The sequence below is a fragment of the Pseudorca crassidens genome, chromosome 6, assembly GCF_039906515.1.
Source record: "Pseudorca crassidens isolate mPseCra1 chromosome 6, mPseCra1.hap1, whole genome shotgun sequence".
Taxonomy (NCBI): Eukaryota; Metazoa; Chordata; class Mammalia; order Artiodactyla; family Delphinidae; genus Pseudorca; species Pseudorca crassidens.
The window spans coordinates 52,143,898-52,165,405 of NC_090301.1; the positions used below are offsets into that span (position 1 = coordinate 52,143,898).

The window sequence follows — 21,508 nt, forward strand, 5'->3', positions numbered from 1 at the left end:
TGGATACACATTAGCAAAGATGTGTTCTCCTCTGCTAACAAGAGGGAAAAATCTATTTGGACAGGAGAAAAACTATTTAAGAATGTATTCATCTCTGCATGCATCACAGTGCCTGAAATGACCTTCAATTAGCAAACTCTTAAAATTTGTAGAATAAACTCACCATGGAGGTCAGTTAAGGTGGTATATAGTATAACCACCCTCCCCCCTCCACCCCTTCCATCCAAAAGAAAAAAGGAAAGAAAAAAGAATTCTTGCCCAGAAGGGCACCTGGCTTGTTTGATCACACTTGGAAATATGTACATGCTTGAATTGCTTCTATTATTTCCAATGTTTGTACAGATGGTGTCTCAAGAGAAACAGAGAGACTGACAGACTGAAGGTACATGATAGTAAAATGGAAAGGTTTCATTAAAAGAGCTGGACTTGAGATAAACTTTAGGAATTGGAAGATTTTGGGGAAAAACTGTTTTTAATGTGCTATGTTAAAAAGACCTGCATAATTGGCTTTAGCCTCACTGGATTTCAGCAAGGTAACCTACAGATACAAAAGATTTAAAGTCAATTTATAGTTCTCTAAATGCACTCATTGGTAATATCTAGGTTGATTCTGTCTGACAAGGTTTTAACACCACTTATCCACACCAGTCCTAGAAATTCAATTCATAACCACTTTGAAAGGACCATCATTCCACTGTGTAGAAACATCCCATTACGCACTGGAGCGGTTCACTTAAATCACTGAAGAACTTTACCAAAAAAAAGGTTAACAAACTAGTTACAAATAATTGTTATTTCAAATAATGCCTATCTACTAAAATGTAATTATGAATTATTTTTTATTATTTCGGTATTACTCGAAAAAACTTATTAATTGAAACATGAAACAAGGGATTTATTTACATATTCTATTCATCTAATGTAAGAAACACTAACTGAAATATAAGTGGATAATTATTGTAGAATCATTAGCTCAACCCCTTCAAATCATTTGCAATGGTTTTATGAAAATTATTAATGCTTCAAATCATGCCATGATTCTGTCCAAAGACCACAGTATGTCAGCTGAAGACGTGCAAATGTACTGCATTAACATGACTAGGACACAGGTTACTATGTGATGCCACAGGACTGAAACTGACTTGAGTTTTACAATGCAGTCATTCTTGTATTGCTGTAAGAACACACATGGGCAAGTAGAGGACTGACTCCAAGTACACAGCACCTCCACGTCCTTATTAGAAAGACTTAACATACACACGGGCCAAATCAAACCTACGAATTTTATCCCTGTGACACGTTAGGATATCCTAGTTTAGGAAAAAAAAAAAAAAGGCAATGTCTAGATAACTAATGTATCTTATTTTGAAAAAGGTCATCATTAAATGATTGATAAATTTATCAATATATATCTTCTGATGTGGTCATGTGATGCACGGTTAAATAAATTTAAAATAACATCGTTTATCTCATTTTCCAAATTAAAAAAGGGAAGCCAGTGATATTAAAAGTATTATGATCAATGTCTGAGACAGAATATAAATAAACATACCTCGTATTCATTGGAATCAATTAGTAAAGGCTTATTTTGTAAGGTTCCATTTGAGACTAAAATAGAAGATTAAAATAAGGATTGACTAAAATGCAAAATTGTACTTTATCTTATAGATTACCTTTCAGAAGGTTTCTAATTTATGTATACCCGCTTTTACATATAAACATATATATATTAAATACTAACCGTAATGCTATAAACAAAAACTCTTAGCCTAGTGGTAAAGAATGGGGGCTGTACTTCCGCATCATACTGGTTGTGTAATCTGCATCCAGCTCTTTAACCTGTCCGTGAATCAGTTCTATTCTGTCAACTGAGGATCATCAGAGTGTCTCTCTCCTGAAGCTTTCTGAGGGATATTAAACAAGATGAGGCACCTCAGTAACTAAGTGGGGCCTGGCATGCAGTGGTTTGTGCACTGCATGGCCCCTCTGAGGGCACACGATCATAATTAGAACACTCCAGGCTCAACAGGGTACATGGTGCTATGGCCATTCTTGAGTACTTACAACATTACATTTGGACTTGTAAAATTTGCTCTTAATGAATAAGAAAAGGTCTAGGTTTTAAAATACCACAATTTACATCTAGAACAAAGTTCCATGGGGAAAAAAAAACCTATTTGTAGTACACATGGATGGACATCTACGTAAATGGGAAGTGGATCAAAAAGAGAAAAGATTTTTTAAAATTCAGAATTTTAAAAGAACCTAATAGTAGGAACCGAAATGATGACTTATTACTCAGTCCATTTGAAACTGTGGCCTGATCCCGGCAAGAGAAAGTGGAACAAGCATAACAAATTTTGTAAGATTTAGGATGACTGAGTTTGAGGACTAAGGACTAGTAGAGAACAGGGAAATAATGAAATTAACTTGAGTTTTACATAAGAGATGAAAGTGTCTTATTTAAGGCCACAAAGGTAGTTTGTGGAAGAGCCACAAATATTTTTATGTCACCAGTTCTCTCCACTCTGTCCCAGGTGAGTATGGGACACAGCCTACAAGTAAACAGTTTGGTGGTAGTAATTAGGCTGATAGCAAGTGAAGGAAGTCAAAGGATAGCATCTCCAAATATCCTGATATTCAGTATGATGAATGCTTTTCTAGGACTAAGAGAGAAGTTTATTAACCTAGGATGCAGAATGTACAATATTGGAAGTGGATAAAAACTACCTTCTACAGCTCATCTACATAGAAATCCTTAGAGCTTACATAAAAGCTGCCCATTCTCATCACATTAACTTGAACTCAAAATAGTAAAGGCTCAGAGGTTTTCATAAGCCTAAGCCTGTTTGGTGTACCTCTGTAACGTGGAGAGATTCTTTTTGGGTTTTTTTTTTGGCGGGGGGGCGGAGAGGCGGGTGTGCGTTAAGTGAAAGACAGATATAGAAGTGTTTATTTTTACCCTGATTTAAGACTTCTACTAACAAATACTCAAGTAGGAATCCATTATTCTTTGTGAGGGTATATACAACTAGAAATGTTTTACTTTATTATCCTGGAGCAATGTATTTTTATGCTAATAATTCCAGCCTATAAATTTTAGGGTGGTATTTTATTTCCATATTTAGGACTGGAGAAGACATTTGCCCATATTCCACAACCTTGGTTACATGACCAGAGAATTACCTCAATAACTATCCCAGTCATAAAAAAACCATTTATACTCTGTTGACCAATCTGAATATTGAAAAATAAACTCCTATAAGAAATCTAATATTTAATAATTATAACTAGAAAGAAGGAATTCATATAATCTATTAAACCCTTAAAATTCCCTATTCTTTCAACTGAGAAATAATGCCACAACTGCACAGTAATCCAGAGTTCTAGTCTACCTTCAGGGCAGACAAGGGTTTCTATGTTCATCTCTGTCTCTGCCTATATCTGTTGGACAAGTGCATAATAAGAATGGTAACGCACACCAAAAACACCATGAAAATTCAAGAACAGGATTAGAAGTCAAAAATGCATGAAAGACACAGAAGGGCTACCAGATTAAAGTTATCTGACAATGCTGCCCAATGGTGGACAGAAGTCATCATTCTGGAAACAAAATCTTGTAAGCCAGGATTTCATGTTATTTTTGGCTCAAATATCATATTATCAAAGTAGAGCTTTATGTTTTTTTGAGACCAATGGTTAAAAAACGCAGTTTTGTATATTTAAACTCATGTATTCTCTCATTAGGACTTAAAGGAAAAAAACTCTACACATTTATACGATTTCAAATGTTTTCAATTTAATAAATGATTTATTTATACTAGTCCTCTGTAGTTAATCTTCATATTCACATTTTTATCTCATCAACAATCATCTCAGACACACCTTCTAACAAGACTGACTTAAAATATTACGACAGGAAACTATGCCTTCAGGAGCATGTTTATTGTGTTTGAGATGATACATCAGGTGCTCTCTGAGCTACAAAGGGTAAAAGGAAATCCTCTCGATACAAACTGACAAAGGTAAAAGGTAAAACATTTTTCACAACAGCATGAACCACATACTCAGAGATAGATCTGGGTTTAATACAAATGACGTAATTCCTAGTCATCTACGGCTACTATTATAACTTCATACAGATAATGAATTAGGCTAAAATGCACTATAATATTTGGTAGACTTCAGGACCAGTATCCTTAGTACATCACAAAATACACTTTGATATCCCAAAGAAGCAAGACTTGCAAGTAGGCGTTTTAAACGTAACTAATCTACAGCTACAAAGTTCTACTCTTGATAGCATTTACCTTTTTGGGGAGTCTCCCAGTCTCCAAAGGATAAAAGCAGAGAGTAGAATCAGTATAACATATACACAGAAGTCCGTATTGTAAAGGCTATAAAGATTTGCAGCACAGTGAGAAGATGCCTTCTGCTCCTTCACACTGCATACAAATTATGTGAATTATGTTGCATATCGCTTGGTCCACTGTCTGGCTATCCTGTCATGTTCTGCTCTGTTGGTCAAATACTGAGTGGCTATGCTTCCAACCAGAGGATCCGCTGGAAAAGTGGAAAGAACATTAAAAGATATTATATGGTGTCTTAAAGGTTCAGTTCTAATAGTCTACTGAACTGAAATGCTGATATTTCAGCAGCAACTTGATATATAATGGCTAATTTCTCAGAAGAAAAATGTTTAAAGTAACATAATCATCTTTATATTTTAATATTAAATTAGAAAAGCCTCTTTAAAAAATAAATGTTGAGTTAATAAATCTGATTTAAAAATGTGTATGCCTTTAATATACAAAAACTATTTTTCACTCAGCATTTTATTGAACAATAAAAGTGTGCTAGATGATTGTATTTGTTTTTCTACAGATATTTAAAAATTAATTTTTCCAAACTCAGATTCAGAATGAAATATTTCCTTCATTCTGTACAACAACACAACTTAAATCATTACCCTTACCTCCATTTGAAAGCTTACTTGCCATTTTGCTTTAAATAGTACTGAGTGAGAAATTGAATCTGAGATGTAAATTTTATTTTGAATTTATTTTTCAAAAAAGGTGTACTATGTACTATGTACAACATTTGAAGTACACCAAACAACAGCCAGTAAAACGTAAAGCTTTCTTCCCTCCTGACTCCAACTACTCAGAAGTTTCTCTTCCTGGCAAATAATTTATACCTGTTCACAGCATTTCTACCCAGAGACATTATACACATTTATAAGCATTTAGAATATTGTTACGCATGTGTGTTTTTTTTTCAGTGCCTTGCTTTTTTACTTAATATATCTTAGAGAGTTTTCTCTATCCATTCACATAGAGCTACCTCGTTAAGCTACATCCTCTATTAATGGATATGTAGGTTATTTACAATCTTTTGCTTTAATAAAAGATGCCACAATGAATATCCTTCTATATATCATTCTATCTATCTACCTACCTATCTATCTATCTATCAATCTGTATTTTGGGTATATGTATAACTGCTAGGCCTAATATAACAGTAATAACCTTTGGTGATTGATTAAATATTTAGGAAAAATAAGCCAACTTCTTTAAAAAAATGACCACTTAGTAAGAGAGCATATGTGAAATCCCAGGTCTAAACATTATTTTTTCAAGTCAGCTACCCACATTAAAGATCATGTGTGGCTGTTAGGCATTTCTTACAGATTATGCACTAATAACTTTACCTCTGAGTTCTTATAATCATAATCTAGTCTAACTCTCTCATCAGCTGTCATTTTAATATCGACTATTACCACATTTAATACAACCAACCATAATCCGAAAAGGAAGGGAGAACAAGAAGCCCTTCATTACTGAGAGGCTGCGTTAAAGCACATGGCAGCATGGAGGAGCAAGAGAAGGTGGCAGTGGTGTAAGAAACATTACTTTACTCGCGTCAAAAGTGGTTTGTACAACTCCATTAATTTAGAAAACAGAGAGTCACCAATGACAGGCAGAAAATAATTATAGGGTAGTATGCCATTAACAAATTAAAGGAAGTTATTGTGAAACTTCTGGTCTATTCTAATTGAAATGGCATTGATAATTTCCTCAAAAAGTGTTTTATGCTGATCTTTCTACCAACAGCATTTACTTCTCAAATTCACTTTAAACTGAAAAAAAAATGCAGTTTTTGTAGCCTCACTGTATGTGTTAATAAAAATCTGCTTACCAGGGTTGCAGTCTGTCAAAAGAGAACAAATTGACAGCAAAACCTTTGAAATAGTCAAAGCAGGACTCCAGTTGTCTTTAAGGATGTCCAGGCAGATGACTCCCTGACTATTGATGTTGCAGTGATAGATTCTGGTGCGGAAAGTAACCTAAGGGCAGTGACATTAAAGACAGAAAGAAAATAAAAAGCTTTATTACCAACTAAAACTCTCACTAGCAAAAATGAAGTGGAACATATCACAGATCATAGCAAACAGCATATAATTTCATCGAAGAGCTAACAAACACTAGGTTTAAGTAACAGCAAAATTAAATGGTTTTATTTAATTCAGTTCAAAGAAATTGTTTTTACCCAGTATAGCTGGAACTATATTGCTTTTAAACCAAATGAGTCGCTGAATTGTTTAAACAAATGATACGGTAATTCTATGAATGTATGTGTGGGCATGCACTCATACACCACTATTTAAAGACAGGAAGTGAGGGAGAACAGAAACGTTTTGGTGCCAAAGGTAAGAGAAACTAGTGAAGAATTTTTTTAAACATAAAACTAAAGTTACGTTAGTTTCTTAGTAGAAAAAGGTCACCAACTTAGCTAATCTCTTGCCATGTGTCAGAAAATACTGGAGAAGGTTGGTGAAATCACCAGCCTTTCTATTTCTCAGACTTTCATTTCCACAAATGGCTCACTGTCTTGTTAGACTGAGACAGTAAAATGAAACAAGTAAGGTCTTAAGCTACTGAATAAAGGAAACTATTATATCCTTGAGATATGTGAAAAAAGAGAATAAACCATAGAAACAAACACCAGTTTCAAACAAACACAAACACAAATTGGGTGGTTAATTCTTAATTTGGAGTTGCAAAGAAAAAAGACAGTTCCTGATCCCTTGGAACTAGCAATGTACTGTGACCTCCCAAGTGGAGTCTGGGAAGAAAATGTTTAAAGCACTCAAAAGTGTATTTCTGATAAGGACGCATAATTAAAAACAAGAAAGAAACCACTGGTGTAGTGGGGAAGGAGGAGAAAGAGACCACAGTAGTACTCATTTTATCCACACTTTTGCTTTCCATGGTTTCAGTTTTGGACCCCTGAGGTCAACTGGGGTCCAAAAATATTAAATGGAAAATTCCAGAAATAAACAATTCATAAGTTTAAAATTTTGTGCTATTTTGAGTAGCATGATGAAATCTTGCACTGTCCTGATCTACCCTGCCTGGGTGTCCAGCATAATCCTGCCCAGTCAGTCTACTAAGTAGCATCTTGGCTATCAGTTCAACTGCTGCAGTATCGCAGGGCTTGTGTTCAAGTCACCCTACTTTATTTGATAATGGCCCCAAAGCTCAAGAGTAGTGATGCTGGCAACTGAGATCTGCCAAAGAGAAGCTCTAAAATTCTTGCTTTAAGTGAAAAGGTGAAAGTTTTTGACTTAATAAGGGAAGGAAAAAAAATTCTACACTGAGGTTGCTAAGATCTGTGGTAAGAATGAGTCTTCTATCCATGAAATTGTAAAAGGATAAAAACACTTGTGCTAGTTTTGCTGTTGTACCTCAAGCTGAAAACGCTACAGGCATAAGTGCTTAGTTACGATGGAAGAGGCATTAAGTTTGTACAAGATATTTTGAGACAGACAGAGACCACAATCACATAACTTTTATTACAGTATATTGTTATAACCGCTCTAACTTTATTATTAGTTATTGTTAATTTCTTACTGTGCCTAATTTATAAATTAAACTTTATCATAGGCATTTATGCATCGGAAAAATAGCATCATATAGGGTTCAGTACTATCTGTGGTTTCAAGAATCCACTGAGGGTCCTGGAACATACCTCCTGAGGATAAGGAGGGACTACTGTATATAACTCTAGAACTGTTCTAACACAGTACATACTAGTTACACAGAGCTCTTAAAGTGTGGTTATAAGAATTAAGATGGGCTAAAAGTGTAAAATACATACCAGATTTCAAAGACAATATCAAACAGAATGTAAAATATGGCGTTAATGATGCTTCTATTGATTACATGTTGAAACGACGATATTTTTGGATACACTGGATTAAGTACAATATTATTAAAATTAATTTCACTGTTTCTATAAAAAATTACACATGTAGCTTGCATTATATTTCTATTAGGCAGCCCTGCTCCAGAATATGGGAATAACGTATGTTCATATCATTGACAGCTGACTACTCAATAGATACGCATGGCTTACAAACACAATTAATACTCCGATTCCTTTCAGCTTCTAACAATCAATGAACAGAAGAGAATTAAATTTCTATTATTCTTCAAGAAGTTCAACACCTTATCTGAACTTCAAAAATAAGCAGAACTGTAGAGAAATAATTATACCTAAACCAAGATAACAGCAGAAGTCTTATTTCTTTTTCACTTGTCCAACTATAGATCTGAAGAATGCTTCATAATACTGCATAAGATATCTTAGGGAAGAGGAAGGAATCAACATTAAAGGGTTAGAAAATAAAAATATTGAGACTTTAGCAAAAAAATTAACATGCTAAATTAATAGCCATATTAACCAAAATAATTATGACAAATCATATACAGAAGTATGCTAGTCAATCTCTATTTTCCATTAAAAGATTCTAAGAAAAATGTCTCTTCCTTTAACAAAGTTTCCCTCATGTATAAAAATTTCATAAAAACTAAAATCTTGCAAACTTTTTTCTAATTTTGCTACCACGTTAAAACCAATTTCCAATATGAAAAATGATGGAAGTAGAAATAAGCCTCACTATAAATACAGTCATGTGCTATTTTGCTAAGGTTTTGTTTGCTGTAATACAGAAAACTTAAGCACTGAAGGCAAACTGAATAGTTAATGATATATTGGCTTTTAACATGTGTCATTTTGAATGTGAATACAATCTGCAGTATTGTTAACATGAGGGTTTTGTCCCTTTCTTTGATTGATCTAGCAAGAGATACTCGACATACCCGAGAACATTAAATAAGACAATCATTTAAAGATCTTAGGTTCTGATGGGACCACAAAGTAAAGCACTCAAAAACTGACAGCTGTAGTTGAGAGCCAATACCTCTAGGTGATAGGGAAACTTGGTATCTGCAATTTGAGGTAAATACCACTAGGTGGAACTGTTGTTACCTCGTTAGATAAGGGAGAACCGATCTGCCTTCTTTAAAAAAAAAAATCCTTTATTTTTACACACACACACATAACAACACACGTGCACGTGAGGCAGGCATTAAATCGCTACATATATTTTAAATAGTGAAGGGAACATAAGGAACTAGGTTGACAGTTAAGGGCTTGATAACACTTCTCCCTGACATGTCAGAAGTCTTCCTAACTACAGCATAATTATGCTCAGGCTTAATACTGATGGTAAAAACTGCTGGCTTGACTATTTTATTGGGAGAAGTCAGAGGTGGAAGCTAATCAAATAACTGTTATGTTTAAGACTTGAAAAATAATTGCCAGTGATCACAAGACACAACTCAACCCTTCTCGCTGTTATCCACCTAATTCACATTCAGAGACAACAGGAGGCCTACGTCACCCAGCCGCCCTCACTCCCATTAATGCATCATACTTACAGAGGGCACAAAATAAGTCTATTAAATAGTACTAGTTCTCTCTTCTTTGCTATAGGTTTCTAGTCTTTGCTCATCTATAAAGATAGGGTATTTAACACAAGATTCAAGTTACTTAACTCTTCTTTCCGGAAGCTGTCAGACAAATTTACTTTTTATCCCAACAGGTTTCTTAAGCAAGGTTCATAAGATACTTTTTCTCATATCATAAATCTAAAATTTATGTGCTTACTGATGGGCAAAGTGGCATACTTTTATTTACAATTAACAAACTCTCTGCTGATTACAAAGTTATTTGTAAAAGACACAAATCAATTACTTCTAGTTTTAAAATCCTTGGTTACATGAGAGTTTCTGTATAATCCATGAAAAACAAATAAAAATAACTGCATCCATCCCCTAGAATAAACTGACTGTGGAAAAGGATAAGTATTAAAGAATGCAATTCTAGGTTCTTACCTTTGGTGGCTTAAATGGATAATCAGATGAAAATGTGATATCCAGAAAAAACACACCACCTTCATATACAGAACCTGGTGGACCAAGTATAGTCGATCTCCATTCATAAATGTTATCTCCTTTAGGCCCAGCACTATTTAAAAGAAATTAAAAATCAATGTGTATATCTGTGATCAATGAACTTAACATCTTAAACCAATTAAGTATCAAAGGTAAATTAGCAACCTAGAACAATAAGAGATAAGTATAAAAGAAATAAGTCTCAACCAACTTGTGCATGCATGTGTGTATAAACATATTTGGAAATATTTCTAACTTACAGAAAAATCACAAAAACAAAGAACACCTGTATAACTTTATCCAGAATCTCATTTTGCTCATTTGCTTTATCAACTCCCTCTCTCTCCCTCTGCATCTCCTCCTCCTAAAAAAAAAAACCACACACACATACACAACACACACACACAAAGTGCTTTTTTTCTGAACCATTTGAGAGTAAGTTGAATGTATCATGGCCCTTTCCCCATAAATATTTCAGTGTGCATTTTCTAATACAACTGCAATATAGCTACAATTTCAGTAAAAGTAAAATCTATACAATACCTACAATCTGCAAAATAATGTTGTCAACTGAACCAATTACGCCTTAGAAAAGAATCTTAATTTTCCTCCAGATACAAGATCCCAGTCTTGGGATCAACCATCTATATATCCTGTGCCTTTAGTCTCCTTTAATATAGAGCCTTTTAGCCTTCCTTTGCCTTCTATAATATTAATATTTTTGAAGAATACAGTTTTTCTTTTAATAGAATGCTCATCATTTGGAACTCGTCTGATGTTTCCTTGTGATTAGATGCAGGTATTTCAGTCCTGGCTAGAAGAGAATGTAAGTGATGCCGTGTTCTCCTCAGGGTGTCACATCCAGAGGCACACTGGTGATGTTAATTTTCACTATCCAGATCAAGTGCTGTCCAATTTTCCTACTGCAACCAATAAGCAACCTTTGCAAATACCCACACTCTTCATCAGAATTTCTCCCCTAGATTTAACATCGACTTGTGATTCTTGGCTAAACTACACCTTACTATGATAGTGATAAAATCATAATTTTCCAACGTCAGCATTTCCTCCACATTTACCAGCTGGCCCCTGAGCCCTCTCTTCTCCTGATTCTATGAATATGTATGTGTATTATTGGTGAGGTCTCATGGATTCCTATCTTTTTTCCTAATGATTTAGAATTCTTACTGAATTTAATTATTTTGACACTCAAATCACCCCAGATTTGGCCACTGGGAACACCTTCAAAATGACCCTGTATCCTTGTGATAGGCCACCATCATTTTTTTGAACACTTCCTTACTTTCTGGCCTAACGATATGTTCCAGGCTCCCATCCTTGGAATCTGCCATTTCTTCAAGGAGTCCTGGTTCCTTTTAGTGGGAATGTTGTTCAAGGTCTGTCTGAGTGCTTGGTGCTACTAAACCCCAAGTACATTACATTGTGTTCAACACCATCATTTCATTTATAAACTACAATGAGAGATAATTCAAATAAAGTCTAAACTCACAGTTATTTGTTAGGAAGACACATCCAATACCCCTTAAACCCTTTTCAAATTTACCTTACAGACTTCCATTTTTCTCTAACCTTTACACTATAGACTAACTTGACTTTCTGCACTGTTATGTATAAAGCTTTTCTTCTTTTAAAATGACCATCAGTTTATAAATGATCTGCATGTTTGATTTAAAATAAGTGCAAACCAGCACTGATAAAGCAACCACACTAACTACAATAGGACATTCAGGTATACATTAAATGATTTAACTATAGCTTATTAATTCTGTAAAACATACACTGCAGACTGTAAACATTAAGTAGGCGATGCTATCAATAATCACTCTGACAACAGTTCATACAGAAAGGGTGGAGAAAACTTGACGATATAATCAAAATGTTTACAGGATGTTTCAAAAACCTGTTTTTAAGGCAGATATATATGAACTATAAAATCTTACTTTTATGGCCTATTTAGGGAAAATACACTTTTGAAAAATACTATTTTCTAAGTTTTAAGTATACACAGCAACTGGAACTAATTACAGTAATGGCTCATTGTTCTGTCATCATCTGAGAATCAGGTATATTCCTCAAGGGAATTTTCACTGTAACTAAAAGCATACAAAATGAAGTATGAATTTTGTTTAAAAAAGAAGTTTAAACTGATTCAATGGCATTTCCTTTTCTAAGTTAATTTTTCCCTTGATGACTCAACGTAATCGTTATAAAACTAAATTATAGTATGAGACTTTTATAGTACAGCTGCTATACTAAAATGTTTTAAACTACACATGTCACACACTGATGATAATAAAGATGATGACGATGGTAACAGCAGCAGCTAAGGTTTACTCCATAAGCCAAGCATTTGTCAAAGCACCACAGTGTATATCTCATTTAATTCTCCTTACAAATCTATGGAGTAGGTACTATTATTACATTCCTATTTTTAGATGAGGAAACTAAAGTTGAGAGTTAAATAACTTTCTGTATGTCCCACAGCTACAAAATACTCAGAGAATTTGGACAAAGTCTGAATAAATCTCTATTGACTTCAATAGTTTTGCTATATTTGTATTTCCTCATAATTTCAGTGCTACTATGTGTAATTTAATCTCCAGTCAAGTTTTGCAAACACTTACTTGGGTAGGAACCCAAGGAGAGCAATTCTCCAAAGAAACCAAATTTCCTCGGTGATATTCTTTGGTTCTTGGCAGAAGAACTATGTTATGCTTCAGATGGCTGGGGATTACTATATTTTAATGAATCACGGAATTTCAGCATGAAAAGGATCTGGTTGAAGCCAAACCCCTCCTTTTACACTTGAAGAAACCAATTCACAGAAAGTAAGCAATCCATTTTAACTCTGCTCTGCCAGTTGGTAGAAGAGCTGGAATTCCCACACCAAGTTCTTGGTTCTTAAATTTGCTGTCTTCTCAGTTATGCTATTCTGCTACAAGACACTAAGGATATGGTTATTGCAGCAGGATACGAAATGTGACTTTCCCTACTGTTTTGGAGTAGACCTAGTAGGGTTGCAGCTTCTGGCTGTGTTCTAAGGAACCCAGCCTAAGGTGAGTTAGGGCTAAAAATCCAGCTCTTGCTGGCTGCCTTGTCTGGAATAAGAGGCCCCATTTTCCTTCTCACAAATCAAGATGGGGGGCTGGGGGCAGTAAGGAGGGGGTGTGTGGGTGTGCTGGAGGCACGACTGACTCCACCCTAATTCAAACGTAACATTTTATAGGCTAGTAATTGACCTGCCACTGAGGCTTCACAGCTGAGTAGAAAATGGGTGCTAAATGCTGACAATCTCAAGATAGGTGCTAGCCACACCTTTTCACTAGTTCTCAATCTTCTCTCTTTTTCTTTTCCAAAAGGACAACACTCCAGCAATTCTACACTCCATCCTGGATCATCTATTTTTCCCTCTCTGGTGAATCATGCCCACAAGAATGCTACAAGCGCCACTTCCCCAATCTTTATTTAAAAACTAACCACGATTCCTTTACCCCTTCCAGCTCTCATTTCAATTACCTCTAACAGGCTCTTAACTCCCGCCGCCACTCCACTGAAACAGCTCTCATCCAAGGTCACCAGTGACCTCATCACTAGACTCGACGCTCATTTCTCAATCTTCATCTTATTTGACTGGCCCAGCAACATTTGACACAGTTGGTCACTTCTTCCTCCTTGATACACTTTCTCTGCTTTGTTGCTAGAATAACATACTTACTGGTTTTCCTCCTAACTTTCTTGGCTTCTCCTTCTCAATCACTATTGCCGTTCCTTATCTCCCTAACCTCTAAATATTGCCAATCCTCCAGAGCTCAGTCCTTAAACCTCTTCTCCTTTCTAACTACATCTACTCTTTCGTTGATCTCCTGCAGTTTTACGGCTTCCAATAGCATCAGGAAGCTCTGAACCTACAAACCTGTATCTCTAGCCTACATTTCTATACTAAATTCCAGAGCTATACATCTAAATGCCTACTAAACACTCTTTATTTTGAAATCTAATATTTTGTATCCAGTAATTTTGAAAAGTTTAACATGCCCCAAACTGAATCCCAGATATTACAATTCCTCTTACAAGCTTCCCTAATTCAGCTAATGGCAACTCCTTATTATTTTAGTTCCTCCGGGCAAACACCTAGACCTCACCCTTGACAACACTCTTTCTATCCCACCTCCTGTAAATTCCACTGGTTTTATCTTCAAAACATACCTCAAATTCTACTACTTCTCCCTACTCCTACCACCTCAACCATAATTGAAAACACCAGCATTCTCTGTCTGGTTAATTACAACAGCCTCCTTGCTTCCACTTGAGACCCTAAGCCCCACCACAGTATTCTATTCTCAATGACAACCAGGCAGAGCGATAAGTAAATCAGATCACGGGACTCTGGTCAAAACCCTCCAACGGCTTACCTCCTTATTCTGTGTTAAAGTCAAAGTCTTCTGACCTATAAGGCCCATCACCACCACCATCCTTCTTATCTGCTCCTCCTTTCCTCGCTCAACTGGCTACAGCAACCTGTTTCTCCAACTAAAATGTACATTTCCACCTCAGGGTCTCCGCACCAGTGTCTCTGCCTGGAATGCTCTTCCTCAAGATACCCACATGGTTTGCGCCACCACCTTCTACAGGTCTTTCTTGGCTCAAAAGCCACCTTCTCAGTGAGGCCTTTCTTGGCCACTCTGTCTAAAATGTCACAGTCTCCACACATTTCACCCGCCTTTCTATTTTTTCTCCATAGCATCTATCACTCTCTAACATATATTTTATCTATTTATCTTGCTTATTACTGTCCGTCTCCCACTAGAAATGGAAGCTCCATGAGGCTGCAAGATGTGGACCAGGCTCTTCAACTTACGGTGAAATGGGCTTTTTATGCCCTGAAAATCAGATGTATTTTAATAACTCAAAGTGACTAAAGAGTTGTGGGATCTGCCCAAGGGGAGAGGAAAGAGAGATCTCATGGAGCAGTGGGCCCCAACCTTTTTGGCACCAGGGACCGTTTGCGTGGAAGACGATTTTTCCAAGGACCAGGGGTAGGGGGGATGGTTTCAGGATGATTCAAGCACATTACATTTATTGTGCACTTTACGTCTACTATTATTACATTAGTTCCACCTCAGTTCATCAGGCATTAGATCCCGGGGGTTGGGGACCCCTGTCATAGAGCATGTTTAATGGCAGAGGAAAGGGGGAAGCAGAAAGGGAACTTTTCCTTAAATGGGTATCCCCTGCTTTTAAAAAATTCCCTTTATGCTCTTTGCTCTTACGAAAGACTTACATTAGTACCTGTTTTCACCAACCAAAAGAGATCCAAAGAAGATTTTCGCTTTTACAAAAACAGGTGAAAAGCAAAAACAGCGTTCAGTCTGTTCTGCAGTGAACATTTTAGAGACAGGGAGAGCGGCACCACCAAGCTCCTTCCCCTGGAACTACACTCAGCATCTCAGCATCAAGCCTCCATAGCTTTGAACTGTGTCTGTAAGCATCTGTGCTTTATCTCGATTTATTTTGTGCAGCCATTAGCAAGATGTGTCCTAAGGTAACTGCTTCTTCCTTTACATCATTTAGGCTTACAAAAGGTTTTATAGGGACACTCTACTTTCAGATAGTGGGGTAAACATGTACTAATTTCATAAGAAAGGGTTCATTTACTTAGTAATTTACTTCACTGATACAGCAGAAGTAACATTCATTCCAGTTCTGAGTCAAATTAGAAAAAAGCAGAGACAAAGTTAACAGGGACTTTGTTTACTGCAACCTCAATATTTTGCTAATGCCAAATAGAAAGATCAATTGTTAAATTACAGAATTGAGGACGTAAATTTTTGTTTAAATACCACTAAGAAAAAGAGTAGTATTTTATTTTACTGTTTTTCCCCTGCAAACATTACTTTCCTCCCTTTAAATACCATGTTTCCCATAAGCTATTATATCTTCTGCACAAAACAAACAAAAGTAAAAGGCAGGCAGAAAGTTTAGATAGAGTGACAAACTTGCACCTGGGAATTTTCTGTTACTAGCTGCTCTTACTGTTAATGAGTAACAATATTTTAAACATTAGCAGCAAGAGGACTGATCTTAGCAAAATCCATTTTCTCATCACTTGAATATTCGTTCAGCAATTACTGTTACTGCAAGGGTCATAAACACTAGCCTTTTACAGCACTGGAGTGATTCCCCACAAGAACTCTCAAATGCTTATTTAATTTAATAACAGATTCCCTTTTACAAATATCCTTTTCTTAACACAATGCTTTTTTATACAATTTTTAAATCTCATACTAAGCCAAATGCAAAGATTTACACTAAAATCTGTATGGTTTTTATCCCTATGGCGATCTTAAGAAGAGCTGAATTAAATTCAAGGAGAAAAGAATATAACAGATGTCTGACTTAAGACGGACATAACTATGAAAAGTGGTGTACTGGTGAGTGTTCCGTCCTAAACCATTAAATTGTTAAAATAAATATACCCGTGTGTGTAGTGTGCATTTAAAAAAAAAGTACTAATACAAAGTTCTTATTTAAGCGTGGGTTTAATTTTACAGCTACAGAAATGAAAGAGCTTGAACTAAGATGCCATATTGGTATAACTTCAACAGACCTTATCCACCATGACTAAATTTTAAAATACTATATATTAGTATAGAATCTGTTAAAATACAAATAAAATCAAAGAAGAACTAAATAAATGGAGAATACTATATGTTCATGGGTAAGAAAACTCAATACTGTCAAGATGTCAGTTCTTCCCATCTACAGATTCAATGCAAACGCATCAAAATCCCAGCCAATTATTTTGTGGATATCAACAAACTGATTAGAAAGTTTATATGGAGAGAAAAAGATCCAGAATAGCCAACTCAATATTGAAGGAGAACAAAGTCAGAGGACTGCCAGTATCCAACTTCAAGACTTACTATACAGCAACAGTAATCAAGACAGTGTGGTACTGGCAAAAGAATAGACGAATAGATCAATGGGACAAAACAGAGAGGCCAGAAATAGACCCACATAAATAAAGTCAAGTGATCTTTGACAAAGGAGCAAAGGCAATACAATGGAGCAAAGACAGTCTTTTCAAAAAATGGTGCTACAACAACTGGACACCCATATGTTAAAAAAAAGAAATTTAGACACAGACTTTACACCCTTCACGAACATAAACTGAAGCTGGATCACAGGCCTAATATAAAATGTAAAACTACAAAACTCCTAGAAGATAATATAGGAGAAAACTTAGTTGCCCTTGGGTATGGTGACGCCTTTCAGATACAGTACCAAAGACACAATACAGGAAAGAAATAATCGATAAGCTGGACTTCACTAAAATTAAAATATTCTGCTCTGCAAAAGACAACGTCAACAGAATGAGAAGACAAGTCACAGACTAGGCGAAAATATCTGCAAACAACACATCTGATTAGGACTGTTATCCAAGATACACAAAGAACCCTTAGAACGCAAAGAAAAAATGAATGACCTAATTAAAAAATGGACAAAAGACATGAACAAAGATACTGCACCAAAGAAGATACACAGATGGCAAAAGAACATATTAATAGATGTCCAACATCACATTTTGGTGCGGACTGAGTGTTTGTGAGTTGTCTCCCATCCACCCCCAAAGTTCATGTTGAAATTCCAACCTCCGACGTGGTGGTATGTGTGTGTGTGGGGGGGGGGGGGCGGTGGCTATGCGAGGGAATTAGGTCCTGAGAATGCAGCCCCCAGGAACGGCGTTAGTGAGTGCCCTTATAAAAGAGACCCCCAGAGTTCCCTTGCTCTTCCTGCTATGGAAGGACACAGTGAGAAGACAGCCATCCACGAGCCATGAAGCAGATCCTCATCAGGCACCAAATCTGGAACTTCCCAGCTTCCAGAACTGTGAGAAATACATTTCTGTTGTTTACCAGTCACTCAGTCCATAGTATTCTTGTGAGAGCAGTCCAAAGGGACTAAAACATCATTAGGGAACTCCAAATTAAAACAGCAAGATGTCACTACACACCTATATGAATGGCCAAAATCCAAAACACTGACAACACCAAATACTGGTGAGAATGTGGAGCAACAAAACTCTCATTCATTGTTGGTGGGAATGCAAAATGGCAGAGCTGCTCTGGAAGATAGTTTGACGGCTTCTTACAAAACTAAACATACTCCTACCATACAATCCAGCAACTGTGCACCTAGGTACTTAATGAATTGAAAACTTATGTCTATACAAAAACCTACTCACAAATGCTTATAGTAGCTTTATCCATAATGGTCCAAACTTTGAAGCAAACAAGATCTCCTTCAGTAAGCGAATGGATAAAATGGTACATTCAGATGGTGGAACATTATTCAGCCCTCCAAATAAATAAGCTACCAAGGCATTAAAAGACATGGAGGAAACGTAAATGCATATTACTAGAAGCCAATCTGAATCATACATACTGTATGATTCCAACTATATGACATTCTTGGAAGTCAAAACTACAGAGATTGTAGAAAGATGAATGGTGGCTAGGGTTTAATGGGGAGGATGGGATGAACAGGCAGAACATACAGGATCTCTAGGACAGTGTAACTATTCTGTATGATACTACCATGGTGGATACATGTCATTATACATTCATCCAAACCCACAGGACGTAGAATACCAAGAGTGAACCCTAATGTAAACTAAAGACACTGAGTGATAACAGCGTGTCAAATGCAGGTTCATCAATGGTAGCAGATGTACTGGTGTGGTGTGAGATGTTGGTAGAGAGGAGGCTGTGCATGTGGGACAGCAGGTACATGGGTACTCTGTACTTTCTGCTCAATTTTGCTGTGAAGCTAAAACTGCTCTAAAAATAACGTTTATTAATTTAAAAAAATACAAATGAAGTTTAGAACAAGTAAATGTTTCCATATTAAAGCAAAAAGTACTGTTTCTTTAAGTGCTGGTTTATAGAAAGAGTTTGAAACACAATAATGTGTTTTAAAATCAGGTAATTTGGAACTCCGGATCACATTTTAACCACAGTAATATAAATGGTGGTTTCAATGCTGGCTCACAAGTCAATTTAAACCATTTCCCCCATAACTTTAAGTGAGGTACCATGTATGTGAAGATCCAGACTTTTCTTTTACTAATGGAGACATCAGGAGTACCTATCCTCCCCTCCAAATCGCTAATGCAGACACCCACCACCCTTTCTCCTCCTAGTGCCTTCTACTGTCTCTTGGCTGAAGCCTATAGAGTCCTACCTTCCCTGTGACACAGGAAGGTGGAGTGGGGGGAGAAGGTATGTGTGAACTAGACTAAACCACCTTTGTACTGGGAAAATGTGTCCCAACAAGAACAGCAGCTGCAGCAACAGCAGCAACCATGTGCACTGACTGAGCATTTGTATGTTGCCAGGAGTCACTACATTAAATGCTGTATATCTCATTTAATCCTCACAGTAATACTATGAGATAGATACTGTAACCTACCAGCTTCCCAGATGAGAAAACCAAGGCTCACAGCAGTTAAATAGCTTCCCCTAAATTCTCATGGCTAATAGGTAGGCAGACACAGTCAGCCTATCTAGAGAGAATACAATCTTAACCATATCTTTATTCTTTCTTTCCAAACTTCAATTGTTTTATAAGTGAACAGGTCTATTCCTGACTGCTTTGGAAAAAGTTTTATTTCTCTAGGTTGAAAGTAATTAGGAGATCACCATTTATTAGGGAAATATAAGACAATGGGAGAGGGGAAATGGCTTAGGAAACAATACAGGCAAATAATTCCACTAACTACAAAATAGACCTAGAAATCTGCTAGCAGTTCACAATTATCTTCCCATTCCCCGCCCTCAGAGTGACCTCTTTCTGGTACACTTAAGGCCTTAGGAAGTCTGTGGTACATGTTGCTTATTAAGCCATACTGTGCCTTGTTGAGCATATGGATTCACTTTGAACCTGAAATATGTATTTGAGCCTTTGCAAAATTTTGCATACTTTCCACAAGACGAGTCAATGGAGAAAACAGAAACAAATTCATTCATTTATTCATTAAAGATATGAGTGTCTACTATTTTGTGCTGAGCACCTGTGCAGGAAACTAAAGATATAAAGGCCACTGCCTTCAGGGAGCTTACTGCCTACCTGGGTAGATAGTGATTAGTCAAATGCTAGCACACACACAAATGCAGCAGAAAATGTGCTACAGAGGAGAGGTATATGTACTTTGCTGAGTGACAGGAAGATGTGACCTAGTCAGGAAGTTCAGGGAGGATTCACAGAGTTCACCAATGTTTGAGATGATATTTGAAACTCTAAGTGGGAGTTAACTAGGAGAAGGTAAAAGGGAAGAGCTGGGGAAGACTGAACAGCATATGAAAATGCCCTGAGGCAGTAAGGAGCAAGGTGAATGGCAGCGCCTGGGAGCTAAGTCTAGTGTGGTAGAGACTCAAAGAGAACTGGGGGGTGGGGTGTGGTAAGAGATGAACTGAAGAGGGAATTAGTAACAAATACCCGTGCAGGACCCTGTTAGGCTATATTAAATAAACATCTTGTCTTTATCCTAAAAGCAACAGGGAGACATCAAAATATCTTAAGCAGGGAAGGGGGTCACACTAATATTTACATTTTGAAAACATTCCTTATATTGCTGTGTGGAAAATGGTCTGGAAGAGGACCAGAGAGGCTATGTCAGTGGACTACTGTGATAATTCAGGTAAAGATTATGGCAGACTGGACTAAGGTAATATCAGAGATAAAGGGAAGAGGATGGATTTGAGAGGGAATTAGGAAGTAAAAAATCAACGGAACTTACGTTTTTGGAATATGGGAGGTGAGGGAGAAGGAAATATCAAGAATAGTTCATAGTTTTCCAGACTGTACAACTGAGATGGATACAGATACCTTTTACTAAGATACAGACAATGAAAAGGGAGCTGGTTTTGGACACACTAGGATTAAGCTGCCTTTGAGATACACAAGAAATAAATATGTCAATGACGTGTGTGTGTGGTGGGGGAGGTGGGCTGTAAATATAAATTTGGGAGATCTTGGTACACAGGTGGTAACTAAAGTCCTGCAGATGGGATGAGCCAGACTGTGGAAAGAATACAGAGTGAGATGAGGAGATGACACCTGGGATGAGAGAACCACACGTAAGTCATGATAATATATGGCAGACCTGTGACAGGTGTGTAATAGAG

The 21,508-nt window shown here is 36.6% G+C and overlaps 1 protein-coding gene across 4 annotated transcripts in view; it reads right to left on the minus strand.

Annotated features, from left to right (window-relative positions):
• Nucleotides 1–21,508, minus strand: part of UBE2E3 (ubiquitin conjugating enzyme E2 E3) — a 103,754-nt gene that overhangs the window by 10,877 nt on the left and 71,369 nt on the right. For 3 of the 4 annotated variants that reach the window (XM_067741334.1, XM_067741335.1, XM_067741336.1), the window contains exons 4-6: nucleotides 10,242–10,374; nucleotides 6,199–6,346; nucleotides 3,929–4,563 (exon numbers count right to left, since the gene is read on the minus strand). In XM_067741334.1, the coding sequence (XP_067597435.1) occupies nucleotides 4,466–4,563; nucleotides 6,199–6,346; nucleotides 10,242–10,374 (379 nt within the window). In that variant the 3' untranslated portion in view covers nucleotides 3,929–4,465. Of the gene's footprint in view, nucleotides 1–3,928; nucleotides 4,564–6,198; nucleotides 6,347–10,241; nucleotides 10,375–21,508 lie in introns of those variants that run through there. The other variant, XM_067741337.1, reaches the window with a different exon arrangement.